Source organism: Carettochelys insculpta, chromosome 8 (assembly GCF_033958435.1).
Source record: "Carettochelys insculpta isolate YL-2023 chromosome 8, ASM3395843v1, whole genome shotgun sequence".
NCBI classification, from domain to species: Eukaryota; Metazoa; Chordata; order Testudines; family Carettochelyidae; genus Carettochelys; species Carettochelys insculpta.
Genome location: NC_134144.1, coordinates 1,375,692 through 1,399,937, shown reverse-complemented (window position 1 = coordinate 1,399,937; position 24,246 = coordinate 1,375,692). Strand labels below are relative to the sequence as shown.

The window sequence follows — 24,246 nt, the reverse complement described above, 5'->3', positions numbered from 1 at the left end:
AGTCTTGCATGCTAAGGATACATCACATTCTTTTAAGACGTTTTCCATATATTCACTCTTCATTGTGTTATTAACGCAGCGGCATCAGTCATTGTGATGGATTTAATACTGTAACTATGGTTGCTCTGTTTTGAATTCTGAAATCACAGTGATGCCAAAGGGTATGTCTTATTGGTTCCAGGGTTCTGGAAAAATTTGTGTAGACCGTAGAGGCATTACTGAGCATCATTGAACCAAACTGTAAACAATAGAAACCACTTCAAGCCAGCACCTTTGGTTGCAGCACTTGTGATTGGTTCATTCATTTTCTAAACATGCTCTGTTATCAGCAAAATTAGATGGGACATAGTCTTGAGCAGTGCAGGAAACATTGAGAGGATTGAAGGATGGCAACACTAGGTCATTACTTGTGTTGTTTATGTATTCCTTCTGGAGCAACTGCACAAAACCACACAGCATGCAACAGCAGTTCTGGTGTGAGGTTGTTTTGTGACTTCCATGGTAGAGGTCGGTGATACAGCTGTGCTATTTCATAGCAACCCTGAAAGGAAGTGGCTTCATCACTGTTAAGTGGGGAAGAAGATAAAACATGAGGCATTTGAGAGACAGCATAAGGCCTATCTGCCCTTTCTTTTGTTTCCTTTTAATCCTACTTTCCATGTGCTTTTTCTCCATGCCCTTAACTCCCTTGTTTCTCCAGACACAAACCTTGGTGTCTCTTGAACTCATTTATCTTCTTTCACATAAATGCCCTTGTAGTTTATCTGGTACAATGGTTACGATTTTTTGAGAGTGAGTAACTATTAATTCATGTGCTTACCACACAGCTTCACTCTCCCAATGCTGCGAATATTGGCATGAATGTCACTATTTTAGCAATGAGTGAAGATGTAATGATCTTGTTTAGAGAAACTACTGGTGATATTTGCTTGGTCCTGTACTGAGAATGCCCTGGAATACTGACTGATTATGTTTCAAGCTGCATAGATTTGTCCCCTGATTCCTCCACTTTCCATATTAATGGCAAGTGTTCTTCGTCTCTTCCGGGAAGGTGAAAGGAAATACGTGTGTCTATACGTATCGGTCATGAGCCACAGCATGTTTCTCGCTGGTCATGCAATAATGCAGGCTCTTTTACTACATGCCTTGTTTTTCTGATAGAGTAAGAGTGTGATGGGTACTGAATTCAGCTAGCCAGTTCATGTTTTATATTTTATGTCTTTGATTCATGGCTGAATGTAAATTCATGCTTGACTCCCAGAGTTGCATTGCAGAACACAAACGAGTAAACATAAGGAATTTTTGCAGCACTGGGCTCCTGTTTTATCTGATGCATTGTGACACAGAATTCCATTTTCACTATAATTTGTAAGCCTTTGTTGAAGCCTGCTGCCAGAAAGACATGCAGAAATATGACATCATGTAACATAGCACTTCCTCATGTCCTCGCAAAGACCATTCTTGATCTGTCTTATACATCCTCACCATGGTTGTTTTTGGCTGTAGTTATTGTGATCAGAGAGGTTGGTAGTACATATACCACTTACCCCTTGACATCCTTAACATGATGCTAAAGCATGCTTCCTATAGTGCATTCGCTATCTCTAAATTGTCGTGGGCCCTGTGATTTCTCACTATCCAGTGCTTGCCTATAGACTTCCTGCACAAAAGGTGTATGTTGCCTTTCATTGGCAGACTTCAAGCAATACAAGGATGTTGCTTGCTTAACCTGTTTCAGCATTTCCCAGGTGGGTCTGTAATTTTGCAAAATGGCTCACAGGAATTTAGGGAGTGTTAAAACAAGGAAAGGAAGCATGGACCATCCGGCAGTAACATGAAGCTCTTCCTCCTTGTTTCTTGGAAGGAAGACAAAGTGATGGGAAGGTACTTACAGTGACTGGGTGTTAGTCTGGAAGCTGTGAACCTCCTAATGAGAACTAGTTGGGCGGGTTCAGGGTACCTGAAGAACAGTGGTAACCAGCCACAGGAGTGTAGTCAGTCATTTTGTTCCTTGTCATTCCACCAGAATGTTTTTTCCGCTTACCCCCCCCAAGCCCCGAAGGAGTGTGGACCCTTTGTGATGTCTGCTAGTTTGATAAAATACCAGGCGCTACACAGTGCTTTCTCTGCAAGCTATAACCATTTTCCCTTGCACATGCTCAGGTTTGGATGCCAGTCCCCCGGCCAGTACTCATGAACTCACCATTCCCAATGATGTGAGTATAGCACCTTTGAATGCTCTCTGTACTAGGAAGTAATATAAACACTACGTATACATCCAACAAACAGCTTTCTACCAGCCAGCTCACCGAGTTCAGCCATGTGGTTTGACTGTGTTTTGTCAAAGCATTTAGTATGAGTGCCAGCCTTAATGTGCAAAATAAAACAAAGAAAGTCAAGAACGGGTCTGTCTGGCTGTCCCCTTTTTTGTCTCTGCTGATTTGAAATCTGTGGATGTGTCTTTTCTTTACGGTGAATTTAGTGCTCATGAAATATGCCTGGTTGACAGCTCTGGAAAAGACAATAATCCAGTCAGGCCCATAGAGGTGGGTGGGGAATAAAGGCGGCTTTTGCACCAGGCCCAGCCATTGCAAGGGGTCTGGAGCTCCCAGGTGCTGCTACTGTGGCAGCAGTGGTGGCTGGGAGCTCCAGGCTCTGTAAATTGCTGCCGGCATGCTATCTGCAGTAGATACTAAACTTGTTCTCCCACAGCTTTTGTCAGACATTGACTTCCTGCTTGGTATCTACAGCTGCTCTCTCTACCAATAGGCAAAAATATCCTTTTCTTTTCTTTGCCACTGGGTGACCAGGATAATTTTGGCCAAGAAAGTCTGTTTTGAAAGCTTTCAAATCCTCTTATTTCTTCAGCTGAACAAGAAAGGGCTCACATGTCCTTCTGTATCTTAAGGCAAATAGCCTAACAGCTCGTTTTAGGGAATGTAGACGAGCTTTTCTTGTATTACTGAGGAAGTCATTGCCAGAAGCTAAGGGATGAAGGCCCCCTGCTTTGGAAACTCACTGTGACTAATGATGGTTTAATACACTCATTGGTGCTCCTTCTTAATTGTGTTTGGCAGGTTGGGGAGAGTTGAGAGAGTGCCAGAGAGTGAAGTATTTTCTTTGAACCGAAAAGGTTCATTTCAAAATCACTCTGCTCATCAAAACATCATTTTAAACTTAAAGTATTTCAAAATCCCCAGATCAGGACGCTCCCATCTCTGTTTGATTCTTTGTAGGCAAAAACTACAGGAAATTTTGAGCTGTGGCAGAATGGGGAGCACAGAATCAGCCAGCAAACACTCCCTATCACTGCCTGGGCCTACAGCAAAAGCTTTTAATATACCAGGTCTGAGTGAAAGAAACATCATTGTCCTTGATGCTTTGCGGCTAGCACCTGCAGTCACATACGCAGAAGACCTCTCTCATACTCCTTCCACCTCAAGCTTTAAAAGTCAGCCATGAAACTTGGTCTATAAATTAGGGTTCTTTGTTCCTGTAGCACATGTGGATGAGGCCAAGCCAACATTTCTTTTGGATATATAGCATCAGTCCTCAATCAGTAGTGAGAGAGGCACTTGGAGGTTCAAGATAAATATATTGGAGGAGCAAAATGCTCTCAAGGTATTCTGGGGGACGTCAAAACCATCCCTTGATCCCAAGCAGCTACATCTTCATTTCCAGTTGGGGAAGTTTTATTCCAGTAGCTCAGAGGCAGAGAGATGACCACAGGAATTGTTGACATATTTACGCCAGGTTCTGGTAAACAAAACCATGCTTATGAGAACAGGTAGCACAAAGGAAATGTGGCAGAGCAAGACACAAGCCCTGCATTGCAGGGATGTTGTGAGGCTTAATTCTGTTGTTAGTATTTGCATAATTTGTAGTTTCCAAGGCCAGAAGGGACTGTTGTGGTCATCTAGTCTGATCCTCTGTATAGCACAGGCCAGAGAAGTTTCCCAATGTAATTCCAACTGTAGAGCTCTTCGAAAAACAGCCAATCTTGATTTAAAAATTCCTCAGGACTGAGAACTCAGCACAACCCTTGTAAGTTGCTCCAATGATTCATTAATGATGAATTGCTGTTATTAGTTAGACTGAAAACCTTATGCCTGACTTACAGGCTGAACTCGTCAAGCTTCACTTTCCAGTTTCTTGAGAAATGAGTTAAATGGCATAGGGCTAAGAACTGGCCCGTGTGGGATCCCGTTGGAAACGCACCTGCTCGATGACAATTTCTCACTCGCGGTCACCAGCTTTGCATCCATTTAATGCATGCCACATTAATTTTAAATCAAAATGTCGTATGATATGTGGTGGGGTTTGGGGTCCTCAAGTGCTGCACCCCATCTGCAGGCAGGAGTGACTCTCACTCAGCAGGTAGAATGGGAAGTTTATTTGTCAACAGAGGCACAGCTCAGTACAGAGGAGTCAGTGCAGCCGGCAGAGACAGCCAGTCCAATCCATGCTGGGGAGAGGAGGCCCTGAGGGGCCCCTGGAGCTGGGGCCTCGCCCCCTCCTTTGTCTCTCTTTCTCCCAGCCCAGACTAACTGCTTCCCAACTCCCAGTTCCAACTCAAACCCCTCAGGCTCCATCTCCTGCTTTGTCTGCAGTCCAGAGGTGTCACCTGGTCGCCAGGTTACCCTCAGCAGGAGCCCCACGCCCTGTGTGAGATACACACGTACACACATGTATCCCCCACTACATCATATGATATCAAGTCAAATGCTGGACAGAAGTCTAAATATCTTACAGCAAGACTATTACTTTTATCAACCAAACTTGCAATCTAATTGAAATATATCAAGTTTGACAGGATCTATTTTCTAAAAAGCCATGTTGATTTGCATTAATTACATTCTCCTCCTTTAATTCTTATTACTCATGTCCCATGTCAGCCCCACCATTATCTCACACAGAATTGATCCGACATTGACAGGTCTATAATTACCAGAATCATCCCATTTATCCTTTTTAAATATGGGCACAACATTAGCTTTATTCCTGTCTCAACGGGCAATCCAAGATTTACCGAAAATATGGATGGTCCAGCAAGTTCCTCAGCCAGCTCTTCTAAAATTATGAATACAAGTTATCTGGATCAGCTGATTTTAAAAATGTCTAGCTTTAGTAGCTTCTGTTGAACATCCTTCAGGGATGCTAGTGAAATGGAAAGAGTGTTCTTGTCTCCATGTGATCAGATGATATCATCTGGGTTTCTTCTTCTCCAAATAAGGAACAGAAATGTTTACTGAACTCTGCTGACTCTGCATTATTTTTGGCAATTCTACCATTTCCAGCTGGCAATGGACCAATACCATTGGTAGGATTCTTTTTGTTCCTATTGAAAGAACTCTTTCTTATTGGCTTGAATTACGCTGGCCATAGACTTCTCCTTGTGTCCTTTTGCTACCCTTCGGAGTTGTAGAAAATGTGTAACTGCTGGTTTATGTTAGTTACTCTCAGTTTCCCTTTCTTGCATTTGTTATATATTATTTTTAAAAAAAATGTTATAGCTGCCTTCACTTCCCGTTTGAGCTAGGTCTTTGTCTTTTGCCCAGCACAGTTCGCCGCCTCAGTTATGGGTTTGTGGGTTTTTGGCTATCTAATAAGGTATTCTCAAGTAATGCCTTGAGATTATCAGATTCATAATTTTTTTAAGGCCTGAGCAGCTGGCAGGATCATCTAGTCAGAAGACCTGTATAACACAGGCTAGAGAAAGTCACTCTGTGATTCCTGCATCAGACCTAGTAATATCTAGTCTTGATGGAAATGCATCACATCCGTTGGTACATTGTTCCAATGGCAGTTACCCTCCCTGCTGAAAATGATTGCCTTTTCTCCACTCTGCATTGATCTGCTTTCAGTTCCCAGCCATTGTTACACCTCTGTCTGGTAGCGGATTAAAGATCCTCTGTGGTCAGATTCTCCCTCATGCATGTCCTTACAGACCATGATCCAAGTCACCTCTTAACCTTTTGGATGAACTACAGATTGAGCTTCTTTTGTCACGCATTGTAAGGCAGCATTTCCAGACCTCCAGTCATTCTGGTCGCTCCCGTGGAATCCTCTCTAACGGGTCAGCATCCTTTCTGGAGTGTGGATGCAGGACCTGGACACCAAGTCTACTCATGGTCTCAGCTTCATGATGCTGTTCAATGTTCTTCTGATATTACATTGGGAACCCCGTTTGGCCTCTTAGCTGCAGCATGACACTGTGAGCTCATGTTCAGCACCACCAGGACCTTGTGTTCTTTGCTGAGTTTCTGAATTCCAGCATATGGCACCTTAGCCTGTTTGATTAATGTTGTTGTATGAAGTAAGGTTATCATTATCTCTATGGTGGCTCCTAGTCTGCAGAGCTAAGACGCATTTCATTGATGGAGTCGCCTCCAATTATGGTTTCAAAGAGGCATTCTAATGGCCTAATGTTTTCTATTCCACCTTTTATAACCAGGATAACTCCGTTGACCTTGTGATGTGGTGTGCAGCCACTGAATACAAAGGGAAAACAGCATAGATTAACACCGCAGGGTCTCTCTCTCAATCATTTGCCCTCAGCAGCCATTCTCTGTTAACCGTGATGTCTGTAATAAGAGGAAATATGCACAGTAATAGACTAAATCTAATTACAAAGTAGCACAAAACATTTTAAGATCTATTAATATGGCTTCTATGTTGCAAAAGACCTAACATTCAGCTAGGACGCTGTCACCACTTATACAGACTGGGACAGAGTGAGCGCAGCTGCCATTTGAATGCATGAAATGCAGAATTTCAAGGCCAATTTCTTGAAAGTGAACTTAAATTTGCTTGGCCAAATAGAACGTGCACACACTAATCTGCTTAACGCACATCAAATCTCATCGTTAGCCAGCTAATTGATTTGTACACACAAGTCCTGTTGGTTCATGCAAATGCCACCTTAAGAATTGATATAAAGTAAGAGCTGGTTTTCTACCTTTTAAGAGAAGCATATTTTAAAATATACACAGTTTCCCCATAACAATTTTGACTTTTATCAACTCAGACCCCCAAGTCAGCAAGGGACATAAGACCCACCTTAGTTGAAAGCGATTGCTTAAGTCTTGTTGAAGTCAATGAAGCTAGGCCACTTTACATTACCTGAGGAGCTAGTCCTGTATTTCTTGAGAACCATACTGGAGAGTCTGTCAGGCTGCTCGCTATCCTAGTCTGGGTCTGGTGCCCAGGCAGTCAGAGAGGAAGGAAATCAGTGGGGCAGGGTAGGAGAAATTATTGAGAACAACTGAAAATGTGTCGCTGCAGCTCCTGATGACTCCAATGGTAAGTGACCTGCCTGTTTTCTTCCAAGTGTATGGCTCTGCAGAGCTGTTTCTGTTTGGCTGGGAACAGGTAAAACACCATTCAGTTCTAGTTTCGAGTCCTAGCTGGAATGAGGTGGCAGGACTTTGTTTCATCACTAATTGATCAGAACTCAGTTCACCAAGCAGTGAAGGCACTACTGAGATTTTGAGCACAACTATGTGGGTCCCGAAGAACCTCAGGGCTGAATGTCCTTTGAGAGAATTCTTTGGGACTGAGAACTGATGACATTTAGAACAGCAGCATATGCAGGAGCCCTCATTCCAGTAAGAGGCATTGCATGTTTCCAGCCACCTGGTAACAGGGGACTTCTCTTCCTTTGAACTTACTGGACTGTAAAACCAAGGCACTTGGCTCTGAATTTGACCCCAATAAAAAAGAGTGGATTATGCTAATGAGAAATTGATTAGTGCCATTCACCTGGGAATGAGCCAGGTGACCCTCCAGAGATATTTGCATTTTTCTTTAAAGATTGCAGATTCCACACTGCATCAAAACACATCGAAACTTTGTGTTCCTATCTTTGTTACTGATCTAGCAACTGCATGCAGTGATGGATTCTTTATACCCGTCTAGTCTGACGGATGTAAAGAAAACTCTTTCATCCCAGTGCAAGTGGTAGAACTGTACCTCAGCCACTGCTCTCCCTTCCTGAAGGCACAGAGAACCTCCTCCAGGCTAGGGTTAACTGTGTAGTCCCTGAACGTGTCAGCGTTCACAGTCAGAGCTGAGAAGGAGGTGAGGCATTGTGGAGTACCGCACCACCACTTCCTCTGCAAAAGGTTTTTTGCCCTCATGTTTGTAAAGTTATTTTTAAATGTGAATATATACAGCGTCATCCTGTCAGATCTGTGGGTTGGCTATCGCAGTCACTCTAATGCCTACTTAGCCCAATGATGCGTTACCTAAATAAGGCCATTGATTGTTTCTGCTAAAATGTTCAGCGCTGCAACAGTTGACAATGACATTCAGATACCATAGACCAAGGATTCTCAGTGTGCTACTCCCAGCCTGATCAGCACACAGCTGTGGCACATGTGACATCCTTTGGGCCAACCATGTAGCATTAGATGTGGCTCTTATAAAAGACGTGTGCTGCATATGTGACCCACAGTGGCAAATAGGTTGAGAATCACTGTGTAGTTTGTGAGCAGAACAGAAGTAAAATGTTACCTTTGAGTTTCCTATTATCCTCTGCCTGTTTCTTGTGCCTTTCATCGTGTCAAAGGGAGTATCCAGGAGGCAAGGCAGAAAAATCAAATCTTTAATGTGGACAAGTCACTGTGAGTCTCACCAGCACTTCTGAGGCCCAAGTGAGCTCGTTCTCTTTGAGTGCTTCTAGCACAGCACCGGAGAGCTAGAGACAGATACCGTACTTCCATGTGCAAACAGTGGCAGCGTTGTTTGGATTTTCTTTAGGAATAACCCAGCCACACTCACAAACCCTCCCTCCCTTTCCTGGTTCCTGCTTCCCCCCGCCCCACCTCACTTGGTTAGTCTCTTCTTTCCTCTGACCACCAATGCATTTCTCCCTTGGTGGCCTACACAAGGGCAGTCTGTGACTCACTGCCATTGTAAGTAGACCGGATTTCCTTCGTAGACACCTCGCCCTTGATGGCAGTCTGATGGGAGAGGTAATCAAGGGCATGTGCATGGGGACCTAACCTGCCTTCACATCCCTACAGGTGAGAAAAGGGCTGAGGAGAGGTGTGAAACCTATGTCTGTAATGTCTCTCCTCTGGGACCACAGAACATCAGGCTCTCGTGCTGTCAACCTGTGACTTAGCACTAACTCCAAACAAAATAGCGCCACCTTCTCTCCCATGCTCACCTTTGTGAGCTCAGAGTAGCTCAGACCTGCTTCAGCTGATACCTGTAGGTTCTGCTTATCATGAGACTGATCCAGTGTGGAGAAGCAGTCTGACCCAGGAAAGGGTCAGGGGCAGAAGACACCAGTGTGACTGCGATTAGAAGTGTAGCTGTGATTGAAAGGCAGTGAGGAAGAATAGAGAAGCAGATGATGTCTTTGGTTATTGGCAGCAGTTCAGTAGCTCAGCACTTTAAACTCAGTAGCACTCCCATCTATTAGAATCACAGTGTGGCTAGATACCCTTCACGTCTGGTATGCTCCAACCCAGCTGAGGACAGACATAACTCAAAATCAGTTTGGTGACATAACGCTGTGTGTCTGCATCTTAGTCGTCAGCCCTACTTGGCATAAAATCAATACAATTGGCATGTCTGCTCAAGAGAACCAAAGGCCTGAAATGGCACCAGGCTGTTGCAGGTCAGGATGAAGTTACAATAGCAGAGCTTTGAACAGGAAATTGCTTATATTACCTGTGGCTTAAACCAGTGCTTTTAGTCTCTTGCCTTCATGAGCATTAAAGTCACTCACCCTTTAGCAGAAGTGATGAGTTGTCTGCCAACCCCAAGAGTGTCGTCATGTGATCATTCTTGCATCCTGCAACTTACGGTCCAAGGACCTGCTCTAAGAAATTCCCTCCGTACTTTTTTCTAGCTAATAGGCTGCATAATTGGACGCCAAGGGACCAAAATCAATGAAATCCGACAGATGTCTGGAGCACAGATCAAAATCGCCAATGCCACAGAAGGTTCATCGGAACGTCAAATTACCATCACAGGAACCCCCGCTAACATCAGCCTGGCCCAATACCTCATCAATGCCAGGTGAGAAGTGCTAATCAAGGCCACATTCATCCAGTGCAGGCTCATGACCTTCCTGCAAAGAGAGAGGACAATTGATTAAGTCACACCAAACTCAGTCACCTATACTACAGCGTTGCTTCCACAGGAGTTACTTTATTAAGTTGCAGGGCAGTGCATGAAGTTAGCATGCTGGTTATTTATTGTTTGTTAATATTCAAAGTGAGTGGGGATATGAAACCATTGGTTTGGGCCTTTCTCTCAGGACACCCTTCCTAAGGACAGACCTGCTGTTGTCTCAGGGTTAGAACCCAGGGCCTCACGTTACACGTTGCTCTAATTATGGGTCTCTTAACACCTCTGTAGTTGTCCCCTGGATGGCAGGAGTTTATAGTTCGGCTGTAATTCTATTTTCCATCAAAAGCACGGTGAGTTCTCAGCCAGGGTATGGAAAGTTATTGGTTCTGGTGAGAGGGCACAGTCTGCAAATAGTTAGTTTAGCCACTTTGTCCACATAACAGAAATATAAAGAACAAAAAGTCCCAGATGCCTCTGATATGTGTTTCCAGGACTCAGAAATGTCTTCCTTTTCCAAAAAGATTAGACCAATACATTTAAACAAAATGAACCAGCCTCTTCATTTTCTTTTGATAATAGCACACACGCCCTACATTTGAAACAGAGGGTTTTATAAGGACAAGTAGGAGCTGAACTCGGGGTGAATGCTCAGCATCAACACTGACCCAAATTGGTGTCATAATAAGTGCCTATGGTTCACTGGGGGGAGGATGCTCTGAGGAAAGCCTAGTTGTGCAAACACAAAGGTGCAAGTATGGGCTAGTGAGTAAAGCCTGTGATTGGGTGTGGTTGGTTGAGTTTATCCCGGAGTGCAAGCTGAGATTCCTGAGGAGGAAAAGGGGATTGAGCGAGACTTTTTGTGTCTGAATACAAGTACATGGAGGCTGAGATGGGAAGCAGGGGCCAGATCCAAGAGGAAATGTGAGAGTTTTCTATTTAGGAACCTCTTGAACAATGCGTCACTGTAATACTGGAAAGGGACCCAGTGCAGAAGGGATGCCTACAGCTAGATTGGTGATCATCTCTTTCCACACAGGGCAGAGCCTGCCCCAGGTTAGCCAATCATGAGAGCTCGCTGAGGGTCTAGCTTGTAGCCTGCCCATTTATGACCTTCTGATCCGAGTGCCTCCGCGTGCCCCATCACACTGTCAGGATGGAAGTGCTGTGAGAATGCCCCCACAGGAATGCTCCTCTAGTAACTCCATGACTTTGGTGCTCATTCAGGCAAGGGGCTGATCGCACTGGCTAGGTCAGGTAGAGTGCAAGCGCTCTTGCCCTACCCTAGCCTATGCCAACTAACCTCAATTCTGACCCGTCTGAACTGCTGCCCTTCTATGCTCAACCCCTCGTTCCCACTCTGCTGTACCGCAGCACCTCCATTCTGATCTGTCACACCTCTCCCTTGAGCAGAGACTCACAAGCTACTGAAAATCTCCCAGGAGATGCATGGTCTTCCCTAGCTGCAAAGCAGCAGTTGAAAGCTGTGTGTGAGAGTGGCTGTCGCAGACCTCTCCGAACTCTAACTTCCTCTTTAAAAACTTACGCTTTCACTGCAGGTGGGGCTATTAATAACAACAGTTGGGCCACCTGACTCGTTTGTAAATCATTCGCTCACTTTTTTAAAGATCAGTGGCAATATGAAAAGGCCAAAAGGAACTTTACTAAGCAAACCCCTTTGTGATGAAGCAGTTATGGTTGACTAGAATGCGCTATCTGAGACAAGCTCGCAAAAGCCAGAAAATAGAAAATTAAGTCACCTAACAGATATGTACATCACAACCTTACGTCTGCCCCTTCCTTTTGCACTTTGATACACACTTTTAACCAGATTGTTTTCAATTCAACACCAGGGTTATGGGTAGTTTTTTTCGTATAGGCGAGGGTAGTGTGGGCAAAGGTCACCAGCAAAAGAGAATTTTGGAAGGCTAACATCCCTGAGGGGCAGAGTTAAGCAGGGGCTTGAGATCTGCCGTGTGGAGATGTGAAAGTGGTAAGGTGTGCGCCTCAGTGGAGGTACGGAGGCAGTTTAACTTTGCATCTCCTTGTTGTGGGCTTATGTCAAGTGTGATGCTTGAGTAGCAACACTCACTGCCTCACAAGGGAGTCTTGGCGTGTCCATTTCTGAGGTTTGTAGTGCTCCATTGGGAAGGAGGTTTCTGTAGGTTCAGGGGATGCAGACTTTTGCGACAGTATAGGTGCAGCAGCTGAGGGAGAAACACCGTGCAGATGCCGCCATTTGGGTCCAGTTCAGAGATTATCCATTAGGAATTTATGGAAGGAACCCAAAAAGGCTACTCAGACATTTCACCGACTGACCACATGCTCTTAAAGACTGGCTGGCACAGGTGCCCCAAGTGAGACCCATTTTAGAATGACTGGTGTCCCTCCCAGGCTGCTGAATGAGCACTCCTGCAGAAAGGGAAGAGTGAGCAGGCGACAGCGAAAACGAGGACTTGTGAGTATGCCACGAAACCTTTGTTTTCTTTTCTAACCCTGTTGTTGCTTTTCTCTCTCCCCCTTCCCTTTCTCTTTCCCTTTGTCTATTCTAGGCTGACGTCTGAGGTCACTGGAATGGGTGCCCTCTAATTCCTACCCATCAGCTTTCACTCTGCGTCACCTGACCCCCTCCAGCCAAGGATACTCCACCCAGCTTGTACAAGCTGTATATTTACTGCCTTCCCCTTACTTCCATAGATACTTTTTTCTTTACTAACAAATATATTTACGCACACACACCAACTCATGCAAAGCTTCTCTATACAGTCCATACTGTGCTCCTGATATTGCTCCTCAACTATTCATTTACGGTCCCAGGCTTGTCCATGTTTTCGAAATACGGTGTTAATTATTTTAACGCTCTTTTGAGGGGGTTCGGTTGGTGAGACTTCAGAAGAAGGCTTGGTCTCTGGTGTCGGCTTAGCTTAGCTAGTTGAACGTTTTATTTTGGCATTTTAACTGCACTTCCTGTAGCGTATGATTTATGTTGCCAGCTAGAGCTGCGCTTGCTTTGAAATGCTCTTCTCACAATGATCCCACTGCAATGCCCAGGTTTCATTTTGCTTCTCCCAGCTCACCTTTTAAACCTGGAATCCATGTCTGGAGAATGTGGCATGGTTTACCCCATGTAATTTGGAAGCAGGATGTGCAGGAGCCAACGAATGCACCTACGCGTGCCATTGGTCTCCACACAGAATAGATTCTTTCCAACACGGCCGGGTCCGATCAAGCCATTTTTATTATGAATGAATGAAAAAAAAATCTTTAACTGCAGGTAATTGGGAGGGGCTGGAGGTGAGTGGGGGAATTCAGTGATATGGAATCCAAAGCCACAGGTACCTCTAAAAGCATTCGTAAGACAATAGCCAATAGTGAATTTTGGACTTAGCTCAGGAAGCTCAAATTTCTGTGAGCCTGCTGTGTTTGCCGTTGTTTGTATTCAATAAATATCTGTGCAGCTCTGCTACCAATGAGCTCTGACTTCCTGCCTCTGTTCTTCTCCCTGCATTCTCCAAAGGAGTGTCTATCCTGACCCTGGGCTTTTCCTCCCCTTCCGCTCCTTCCATTTTGTCTGAAGAAATCTGGGGTCATCCGCAAAACCTTCTGATCTGTTTTTTTAAGAGCCCCATTGATTGCTGCATTTCTTGGAGAGTTTGGAACTGCCCCAAGGATTTTATAAAAGGAAGGTGCTGCTGTTGCAGGATGGTTCCGCTTTTCCCTAAGATCAATTTACCTCTTGTGAAGTGAAACCCCCCATACACAAATCTGACATGGGATGAGGGGCTGTGCTCTTACCTCCTGTTCTTCAGACCTAGCCCCTCTTTCTGCTCCCACAGTCTTGTCTTGGTATCACTACCCTCTCCTCCAGGTGGGAAACCCGTGTCTTTTCCATAAATAACAGCTTCATACTGTACAAAGCGTAGGGCCTGTATTTCATGTACGACACATGTACAAAATGTCATAAGAGCTGACACCAGCTCTGTGCAATACATTTGTGTATTAGAATGCATGGGAAGCGTGTTATTTTTTCCCTTTGAACGGCTGGATCTGCTCTCCCCTTCCCTGCCCCTGCACAAGCACACACTTGCCAGGTCTCCTTGATGCTGCCTCAGAGACTGTGCTAGCTCGCAAGCATCACTGGTCAGCCACTCAGCTTGTAAGTGCCTGTGGCAGAGCTAGGATCAGAACATTTTCCCTTCCAGTTCAGTGCTTGTTCCCCCCCGAGTGCATTGTTCTGTATACCTAGCAGCACTGAACAGGCAAGCGCCCATCGATAGCAACTCCATGTCAGAGGCAAGTATGGAACCCAATTCTTCTGCACTGCTGTCAACAGCCTTCCCCACGACAGCAGCCCTCTCTTGCATCAGGTCCTGGCTCGTTTACGGCACAGGACCTGCAGGGGTGTGCTGGAGTGATGTGGGGGGTGCAAGAGGTCACGTGTCCCCGAACACCATAAGCAGGAGTGGCAAGGAGCCAGGCAGTAGGGGAGAGGGAACTCATGGGAGGGGGGGACGTGGTGCCTGCCAGTGAGTCAGGGGGAAGGGCAGATCCCTGCTGCTGGTGCCAGCTCCTGGTCGCTGTGGAGGTAAAGCGAGGGTGGAGAGAGGGAGGGGAGGGGTCAGAGCAAGGGCAGGGGGAGGTATGGCCGGGAGTGGAGGGGTATTCTTCCAGCCCTTCCCTGGGGCAGAACAATTGAGAGGGGAAGCGTAAATCATGGATGTCCTGTAACTAAGGAACTAGCAGATTTCCCTGATGCTAAAGAATGGAAATGTGAGGAAAGTGTTGGGGAATCATCTCGTTTTCCTGGCAGCACAAAGGAGCATGAAGATAAAAAGACTGCAGCCCATGCAGAAAGACAAAGGGAAACCTGCTTTACACAAAAAGGAGAGAGAAGAATTGGTCTCGCGTCATGACAGAAACAGCAGTGAGAAAAATGTCACACCACAAATCACATCCTGCTTTGTGTCCTGGAAGCCTGCAAACTTGGCGGAGCTTTATCATACTAGTACACTTGGGCTGAGCAAAATGGAGGCTCCGACATTTCCCGTCAAATCACACTGGAGAAGAGAGCTCGAGAATGGTGAGACGCTGGATTGGCGTCGGCTAGTTTACACAAAAGCAGCTGACAATGTGGTACACTTTGGCAAGCAGGCTGTACGCTTGCTTATGCTTTCCGGTTACAGTTGCTGGCATTGCTTAGCTCATGCTCGGAAGGAACGTGGAAGCCATCCAAGCACTCTGTGGCCTACTCCACTGAATGGGTGTCAAGTCCAAGCTCAGAAATTAGGCCAAGCATTTCATGTATTGTTAAGCACATACTCTCTTGTACTGCACGCGCACTATGCTCTCTCTAATGCAATCGATAACTGGCAAAGGGTTTAGAAAATGAGATGATTTTCCCTCTGGGAAAGTGGCTTTCACCAAGGTGACATTTGACATTGAACTGCTTCTGCTTTAGCTGTGATGCAGCTTTTTGTGTATTCACACTAGTCACTTCCATTTATTCTAATTTTCAAACAGGGAGTCCATTAGAAAGTGTAATTCTTCCCTCCAGTGCCTCTGGAATTAGGCCTGCAGGAGTCCTTTGTACAGGGAGATGTGGGGTAAATGGAGCCTTAATCATTTTTATTCAGGGTCACAGAGGTGGAAGGATGGCTTTGGTTCTGTACAAAATATTTCTGACAGCTTTTCTCATTGCATTTGCAAGATTGGAAGCCCAAGAAGTCCACCTCCTACTAAATCTGATCAGTTATATAGGCACTGAGTCTATTTCTGGAGTCTTACTCCCTGGACCCATTGAACTGCAAAAGAAAAATAACCCTCTCTGTTCCCAAGGCAGGACTCAGCCCTAGGGTAGCTGGCTCAGTGTTTTAGCTTTTTAGATTTATACATGCTAAGACCTGAATCTTAGTCCTGGCTTGTATCACATACGGAAATCAGTGGGCTGCATCTTCCTATTTATCCCTACTTATACAAAACAAGTGTGCAGTTTGCCAGTGCTAATTAGGCTTGGATGAAACAAAGCCCAATGCTGAGAGCACAGCATATCACAATGAAGAGAGATGTGGGCCCATTTCCAAGGCTTGTGCATTTGGGCTGATACAGGATTTAGCGGATCAGGACTAAGGAGAATTATCAGATTGGGAGAGGGAAGCGTTCACCTCTTTGCATTCTCTCCAGGGAGCACTGGGCACCCCTGACTTTCCTAGGAGCTGAGCCACACCCCTTTGGCGTCAGGGGAAAGATCCTGTCTCTGGCAGAGCTGGATCAGGGCAGGTGCTAGATTCTGACACACTCAGGCATGAACCGTGCTTTGCTGCACGCATGCAGTTGTTGGCCCCAGTAGGGTAATCCTGGCAGAAGGTGTCACTCAGTAAGGGAAGCAGAATCGGGCCCTGTCTTGTTCAATTGACTGTCCGATTGGTATTGAAGCCAGAGAGACTGCCACAGGGACTGAGTAAATACGGAATTGGGCCCGTCAAGCTTGGGGGTGGTTTTGCTGCAAGCGCGATTGTTCTGGTAGGATTCTACATGTGCATACGGACTCTGGCAGCTGGGCTGGGGTGGGGGCGGGCTGTAATAACCCTCTTCCTCCCCCCGCCCCAGCCAGGAGCTTTTCATCCTCCTCCCTCCCTATGGCTGTGGCGGTGCGTCTCGCTGCCCACCAGATGGCACGCCCTGCCTGTGTTTGAAACAGCTCCTTGCGTCAGCTCCCAGCTCCCTCCAGTGGGGGCAATCTGAAGACACATGAACACGTTGTGCTGCTTGTTTGATAGACACAAGATCCTTTAAAACCTTCCAGGACACAGAGCTCTGTGCACCCACACTCATTCTATCTGAAGAGCCCTGGGGCTGCAGCCATGGTTCTGTAATGAAGCTTAGGGGACGGCGTCCATTATACGCCTCCTTTTAACCCTCAGCCTCCAACCTGCTGCAGACATCGGTTTGTCTAAAATGTCTCACGCTGCCTCCTACGCCCGTGGAGAATTCTTTCCAGAATGCTGCAGGGAAACTGGACAAAACCCAGTTCCTCCAAAGTGTCTGTAGAAACTGACCACGCTCCTCAGAGACAGCTACGCCAGTACTGCTGGTAGAGCTGAGGGGACGCGCCTGCAGATGTTCCTCTGAGACATGTGACCTCTCGGACAGAAATAGGCGGCCCAGGCTAGCGACTGGGCCGCATGAGTGGCTGCCTGGCATCTCAGTGGGCCACAGGATGGCTGTAACCAAGGCGGTCACTTAGGATAGAGTCGCCTTGTGAACTGCGCTTGTGTATCTAGAATGTCTCACGGGCCAGACACAGAAGCAGGCTGGCCATGGGCAGCAGGTCGCCCACCACTGCTTTGGGAGCTGTCCTGTTGTAAGCCCTGTCACTGTTGTTGTCATCTGTGCGTGGCACCCCCAACGTTTTGGTGGGGTAATGGAGGAACAGGAGGTTCAGCCACAGGTCCCATGGAATTGGGCAATGGCCAGTGCCTTTGTGCAACCCTTCCATGCTCTCCCTGCCCTCTCATGTAGTGCCAATGCTCTGGGTGCCATGCGCCAGAACTCACAATCTCCTGTCTCCCAGCCTGGAGCTACTGGGCAGAAGGGAGTGCTGGCCACAACCGGTATGGCCGCTTCCTGGGTTTGTCCTGCAGGTCAGGATCAGCAGCAGGAGGGATGAGCCAGAGGGGAGGCATCAGTGATGGTTGGGGAGTGGCTCAGCACAGTTGGCAATCCAAGATGCTACTCCACAAAAGACCCCTGCACACGTCACGACCTCTCCTCGGGGTGCTCTGGGAGCTCCAGCTGGACAGGTGCTTGGGAACCGTGAAGAACGGCAAGACGTAGACTCTGAACACTGGCTGGGTTTGTGGGTGCAAAGCTCTCGGGTGTTTCAGCTGTGGAACAGGCAGGGGTTTTCTGGTTCACTTGGGGAATATTGGTGGTTGACACAGACACTGCCAGAGAGCTGAGGACAGAGGCATTTGCACAAAGAAGTCAGTGACTCCATCTATCCCTGTTCCTCACACTACATGCAATGGGGACACATGCTCTGCCCCAGGCTGTTTTCCTCTTCTCTCTAAAAAGGCTATCACATTTCTTCATCCACTGTGTCCCGCCTTGCGCATGACATCCCCATTCAAGGGAGATCACAGGGTAACATGGCAAGCTGCGCCTCGTGCAATTCCCTTGATGGTATTAAGAGCATCTGCTCCCCCTCCATTGTGGTCCTGCAATATAAAACAGCAGTCTACAGAGAGGCATAATCCTTAAACAAATAAAAATTCAGCACAAATAGTCTGCTTGACTATTTCAAAACAGCCCACATGTCTGCAAATTCCCATACCACAGCTTATGCAACTTCACCGCAGATGCACATTGGTTCTCAGGAGTTTGTCATTTTATTGTTTCTATGAACAGAAAGCAAAAGTAGCTGACCAAACAACTGAACAATCCATAGCCCTCAAAGAGCAATTAGTAAAGAGGAAAACTGACTGTGGCTAGTGTGAAAAATTAATTGTATCTGGAGTATGACTTTAATGTTTTTTACCACCCTGCGGATTTAGACTGATCTCCCCACACGTGATGAGTCTAGCGTGAATGACTTTGATCTCCTCGGGGAAGGAAGGCCAGCTCCAGAATAAGCAGAGCTTCTTCGAGTGATTGCTCACGTGCATTCCAAGTTGGGCATGAGCTGGCACAAGCCCAGTCATCGGAAGCTTTTTGCCCTGCCTGGTAGCCATAGGGTTGGTGCGTTGCCCCCTGGAGAGATGACAATATGGTGACCAATATGAGCACCACCCAACCCACCCCTTGTGAGGTCCTTCTCAGCCTTCTGTCAGGCGTTGGACCTCTTGCCAGTCTCTAGTCACTCGTCAGCTATTAGCCTGTTTTTATAGTGTAAATAGTTCTTAAGTGCGTGTAAATAATTTTATTGTTAGCTAATTAATTCTCCCATCTTGTGAGAGCCAAGATGGGGCTTTCTGTCCTTCTCAGGACCGGGGGATGCCTGTCTCTCCAGGCTTTAAGACTTGCTTTAAGTGTGGTAAATGTATGGCCAGGAGAGACCCCCATTCAGCTTGTCCGAGTTGTTTAAGGGAAGGACATTTACGTGACCTCTGCTCAATTGGCAAGGCATTTAAGCCGAAGACTTTGAAAGATAGGGCCCAGCACCTCAAAGTCCTCCTCATGGAAGCAGCACTTCATCCCTAGGAGTTGCTACCGGAAGCTGGAAGTGGGGCCCCTTCAGTGCAGAGTGCACACTGGCACCATCCACCACCATGCCAACTAAGGACTCCTAGCGCCGGGCGCAGGTGCCGGCACCGTTGCCCTGGTGGAACGTAGGAGCCGGTCTGTGGCGCTGAAGAAGAAGAAAAGGAGGCACGAGCGGCACAGGTCCGTGACTCCACTGTTCCCTGCCAAGGGGCAGCAGGCGTGGACGTTGAAGTGGAGCCCCCCATTCTCTGGACTTGCCCTCAACACCAGAAGCTTTTCGACCGGCCCAAGGGCTACTCCCAATGATGGGGCCGGGTCCTTCTCTGTCCATGGAGGACTGGCGCCATAGCGCCGAGGCAGAAGAATGCCCAGTGCATATGGAGGTAAGGATGGTGCCGATTCTGGCACTGACATTGACGCCGGCACCAACACCTCATTCGATGCCAAGTGCTGCGGTGCCGTTCCATCAGGGAGCGATGATGGGCCAGTTTCAGGTGCTCTGTGCTGCAACACAGGCACCATCATCACCAGCGTTGTCGGCACTGATGCCAGTGGCTCCACCGTGGTCTCAGGCATCTGAGTCGGCATTAGAGGAGTTGGACTTCTCTAACTCGAGCTCGGTCTCAGTGGGAGCACACGAGCGTTGCGCCACAGCCATTGCAAGCACCACAGTCATCACTCGGATAGTACAGTCTGGCCGCCAGCTTCACAAAGTGCGCAGCAGTGCCTCTTTTGGACCTGGTGGGCCTTTCACAAAGTGCAAACCCAGGGCACAGCAGTGGCATTCAGGGTGCTGGGGGCCCAGCTGATTCCACGCTGGGCACCATCAGCATCGCTGGGTACCCCCTCACTGGAACAGCAGGACCCAGCAAGTATCTCGGAGCCACCTGCCTCCCTGTCATTGGCATCGACCTCGGTGCCGTTGTCGGCCCCATCGCAACAGGGCTGGACTCTGTCGACACCAACAACCACGGTGCTGATACCACTGGTGCCGGAAACCCAGGGACCATCTCAGGCACCTGATCAGGCCCAAGGGCAAGGGCCCATGTCTGCACCATCTCAGCCACTAGCCATGGGGTTTCCCAGCCAATCACCACCCTTGGCCCCGTTAAGCACGACGCCACCCAGCTTCCCAGTAGTGTCGTCTGGGAGCCAATTGCATGGACAGGGCATAGCTACCCTCCCGTTCCAGACAGAGGTCCAAGGACACTCCTCTTCATCTTCCCCGGACGAGATGGTAGCAGGATGGCAGGGCCTTCCAGCAGCTTCTTAGGAGAGTGGCCCAAAACTTAGGGGTCCAGGCAGAGGAGGTCCATGATGAGATGGACCCAGTCAGAGACATTTTGTCCTCTGTGGGTCCTTCCAGCGTGTCTCTACCCATTATCAAGACAATTGCCACCATGGCAAAAACAGGCTGGCAGACCCTGCTTCTGCCCTTCCCATGGCCTATAGGAATGACAGACGGTGTATTGTCCCATCCCAGGGCAACGAACATTTGTTCTCTTACCCCATGCCCGACCCCCTGGTAGTGGACACTGCAAATCATTGAGAGCACCAAGGGTTCCAGGGCCCCTCCCCAAAAAAGAGAGACGCTGAGCACTTGGATCTGTGTGGGAGGAAAGTTTATTCGACAGGTGGGTTACAGTTGAAAATTGCTAACCAGCAGGCCTTCGTTAGCCAATGTGCTTGTAACTCCGTTAGTGCCCTCTCCAGGTTCTCTGAGCTGCTGACGCCTGAAGCCAAAACGCACTCACCTCACTGGTGAAGGAAGACAAGTTTGTTTCCAGGGAGGCATTACAGGCTGCACCGGGTGCTGCCGCTCGAGTTACGGCACCCGGAATTGCTATGCGCGGGAAGGCATGGCTGCAGGTCTTGGCCCTGCCATACGCGTCCAACAAACAATCCAGGACCTCCCCTTCCATGGCCCAATGCTGTTCTCAGAGAAAAGTGATAGAAGACTCCGTAGTCCAAACAACTCCAGGGCCACCCTGTGCTTGCTGAGTCTACATGCACCTGCTGTTCAGCACAGGCACTTTAGCCCCGTCCACAGCCAAGACAGTTCCCACAGTTGCAAAGGGACGATGACAGAAGGCAGAACAGGATGGGCAGCCACCATTCTGGCCAACATTCTCAGGCAAAGGGCCATAAACAAGGCCCAGAGGGACCCAAGCCACCATTTTGATGGCTCGGTCAGGAGCACTGAGCCTACTACACCCATTCCAGCATCCCCACTTTTGTTGTTCCATCTGTCCCTTCCTACCATACATGGTGCAGCATCACCACAGACCAGTGGGTCCAGCATACGGTAGAGAGGGGATATGCCATTCAGTTCTCTTCATACCCCTCTTCCCAGCCCCCTTCCTCATCCCTCTTCAGGGACCCCTCTCACAAGATTGTGCTATGGCAGGAAGAGCAATCCCTCCTTGATTCTGGGGCCAGAGAGGTCCCTCCAAGGGTCAGGGGTTTTACTCATGTTATTTCCTAATTCCAAAGTCCAAGGCGGGTTTGAGACCTAGCTTAGATCGAAGAGGACAGAACAAGTTTGTAAAAAGGGTAAGGTTTCGTATGATATCCCTGCATCTCATTCTGCTGACACTGGAACGAGGGGATTGGTTCGCCGCTCTTGACTTATAAGATGCATATTTCCATTTACCCCCTCACACGAGGTTCCTGAGATTCGTGGCAGGCAGAACCCATTACCAGTTCGCAGTACTGCCATTCGGTCTGTCTGCAGCCCCAGAGTCTTCATCAAATGCATGGCAGTTGTAGCAGTGCACCTACTCAGGCAAGGGATGCAGCTGTTCCCATACCTAGACAACCAGTTGGTCAAGGGTCATGCCCGAGACCAGGTGCTTCAGCATGTACAGCTGATTTGACAAACATTTGTAAGCCTCGATCTTCTGATCGATGAGGCAAAGTCCGTATTGCTACCGTCTCAAACAACAGAGTTTGTAGGAGCCCAGCTGGATGCCGAGTGAGCCAGGGCTTTCATGCCTGCCAACAGGTTTCAAGCCATGGGGGTCATTATCGATGACATCTTGGCAGTTCCCACCATGACGGTCAGATGTTGTCTGCACCTGCTGGGTCACATAGCAGCCTGCACCTTCATGGTTCAGCACACCAGGTTGAGAATGCTCCCGCTGCAACTGTGGCTGGCGTCGGTGCGTCACCCGGTAAGAGACAGGTTAGTCTTGATGGTTACGGTGCCACTTAAGACTCTGTCAACCCTGCACTGGTGGTTGGATGAGGAGGTCACCCTCAGAGGAGTCCCTTCACCCCTCAGCAGTCCTCCCTTTCCGTAGTAACGGATGCCTTGGGCCATGGGTGGGGAACACGCTTGGGTCAGCTCTGAACACAAGCTCTATGGAGTGATTCCAACATTCAACCCCACATAAATGTGAGGGAGCTCAGGGCCATCAGACTTGTGTGTGTGACCTTCAGGGTCCATCTGGTGGAGCATTGCATGTCAGTCAGTACAGACAACATGACAGCAATGTATTCTATAAAAAATGTGGTGCACGCGCCTCTCCCTGGTATCACAAGGCCACGATGCACTGGGATTTCTGCACAGAGTGCAGTGTCATGTTGTGGGCCCATTACCTGCTGGGGTGCACAGTTCGCTAGAGGACCAGCTCAGCAGGTCCTTTATGGATCACAAGTGGTCACTCCACCCGGAGGTCATTCAGTCCATTTTCCAGAAGTGGGGTCATCCCCAGGTGGACCTGTTCGCCTCCCACCTCAACGCGAAATGGAGGATGTTTTGTTCTGACCGCAACCAGAGCCTGGGGTCCTTGGCAGACACCTTCAGTGTTCCCTGGTGAGGCCTGCTGATGCATTCATTCCCTCCAATTCCACTAGTCCACAGGGTCCTCCTCCAGATTCGGTCAGACGGGGCGTTGATAAACTTGGTGGCGCTGACATGGGCCCATCAGCACTGGTACTCAACCCTCCTGCACCTGTCGATTTGCAAGCGATGACATTGCCAATCCACCCACACCCCAGTCTCCAGTCGCTGCACCTCATGGCATGGATGCTTCGTGGCTGAGGGACCAGGAGCTGGCCTGTTCAGATCCCATAATGGAAGTATTGTTAAGCAGTAGAAAGCCCTCTACGAGGGTGACCTTTGTGGCTAAGTGGAAAAGGTTCTCGGTGTGAGTGACCCACAGCCGGTGCTCTCCCTTACAAGCCCCCATCCCGATAATTTCAGACTACCTGTGGGGCTTAGTACAGGAGGGTCTATCCCTTCCCTTGGCCAGGGTGCCCCCCGGCAGCCATTCCAGTCTTCCCCCCAGGCCATGGAATGTCTCAGACCTGGTAGTCAAAGTTTCTGAAGGGTTTAGAAAGAATCAAACCCCAGGTTTGGGCACCTTTGCCCCCATGAGAATCTCAGTTTGGTGTTAGCCAAGCTCGGGGGGGCCCTTTCGAACCCCCGACTTTCTGTTCCCTGCTGATTCTGAGTTACAAAATAGCATTTTTGGTGGCAGTAACCTCAGCCAGAAGGGCATCAGAGTTACGAGCACTTTCAGTGGATCCCTTGTACACAGTGTTTCATAAGGACAAGGCTAGTCTGAGACCTCACCCTGCGTTTTCACCAAAGGTGGTCTCCGCATTTCATGTTAATCAGGGCATTTCTTTACCAGTATTTTACCCAAAACCTCACACCTCTCCAAGCGAACAATGTTTACGTACCTTGGACGCAAGAAGGGCACTGCCCATCTTTGTGCGTGCGTGCGCGTGTTTATTTTGGCTCTGGAAACCATTGTATATGCCTAGTGTGGATATTGGCCCCAAATATTGTCGGGGTGCCATGTGAGGTGTCAAACAAAAGCTGATGATGCCCTGTTTAGTTGTGACTGTAATGTTAGGAGTGGGTGGCTGTGTAGCAGGGCTGTGAGTGTTGTCTGGGTGTGACTGTACTGTGCTGAGTGGTTGGCTGTGTAGCAGGGCTGTGAGTTTTGTCTG

At 48.0% G+C, this 24,246-nt stretch overlaps 1 protein-coding gene across 7 annotated transcripts in view; it reads left to right on the top strand.

Moving 5' to 3' along the window:
* PCBP3 (poly(rC) binding protein 3) overlaps window positions 1-13,454 on the top strand; it is a 49,322-nt gene extending 35,868 nt beyond the window's left edge. For 4 of the 7 annotated variants that reach the window (XM_075000899.1, XM_075000904.1, XM_075000898.1 and 1 more), the window contains 3 exons: window positions 2,164-2,216; window positions 9,863-10,032; window positions 12,636-13,454. In XM_075000899.1, the coding sequence (XP_074857000.1) occupies window positions 2,164-2,216; window positions 9,863-10,032; window positions 12,636-12,672 (260 nt within the window). In that variant the 3' untranslated portion in view covers window positions 12,673-13,454. Of the gene's footprint in view, window positions 1-2,163; window positions 2,217-9,862; window positions 10,033-12,635 lie in introns of those variants that run through there. The other 3 variants (XM_075000902.1, XM_075000901.1, XM_075000903.1) reach the window with 2 other exon arrangements.
* Window positions 13,455-24,246: the final 10,792 nt, after the last annotated feature.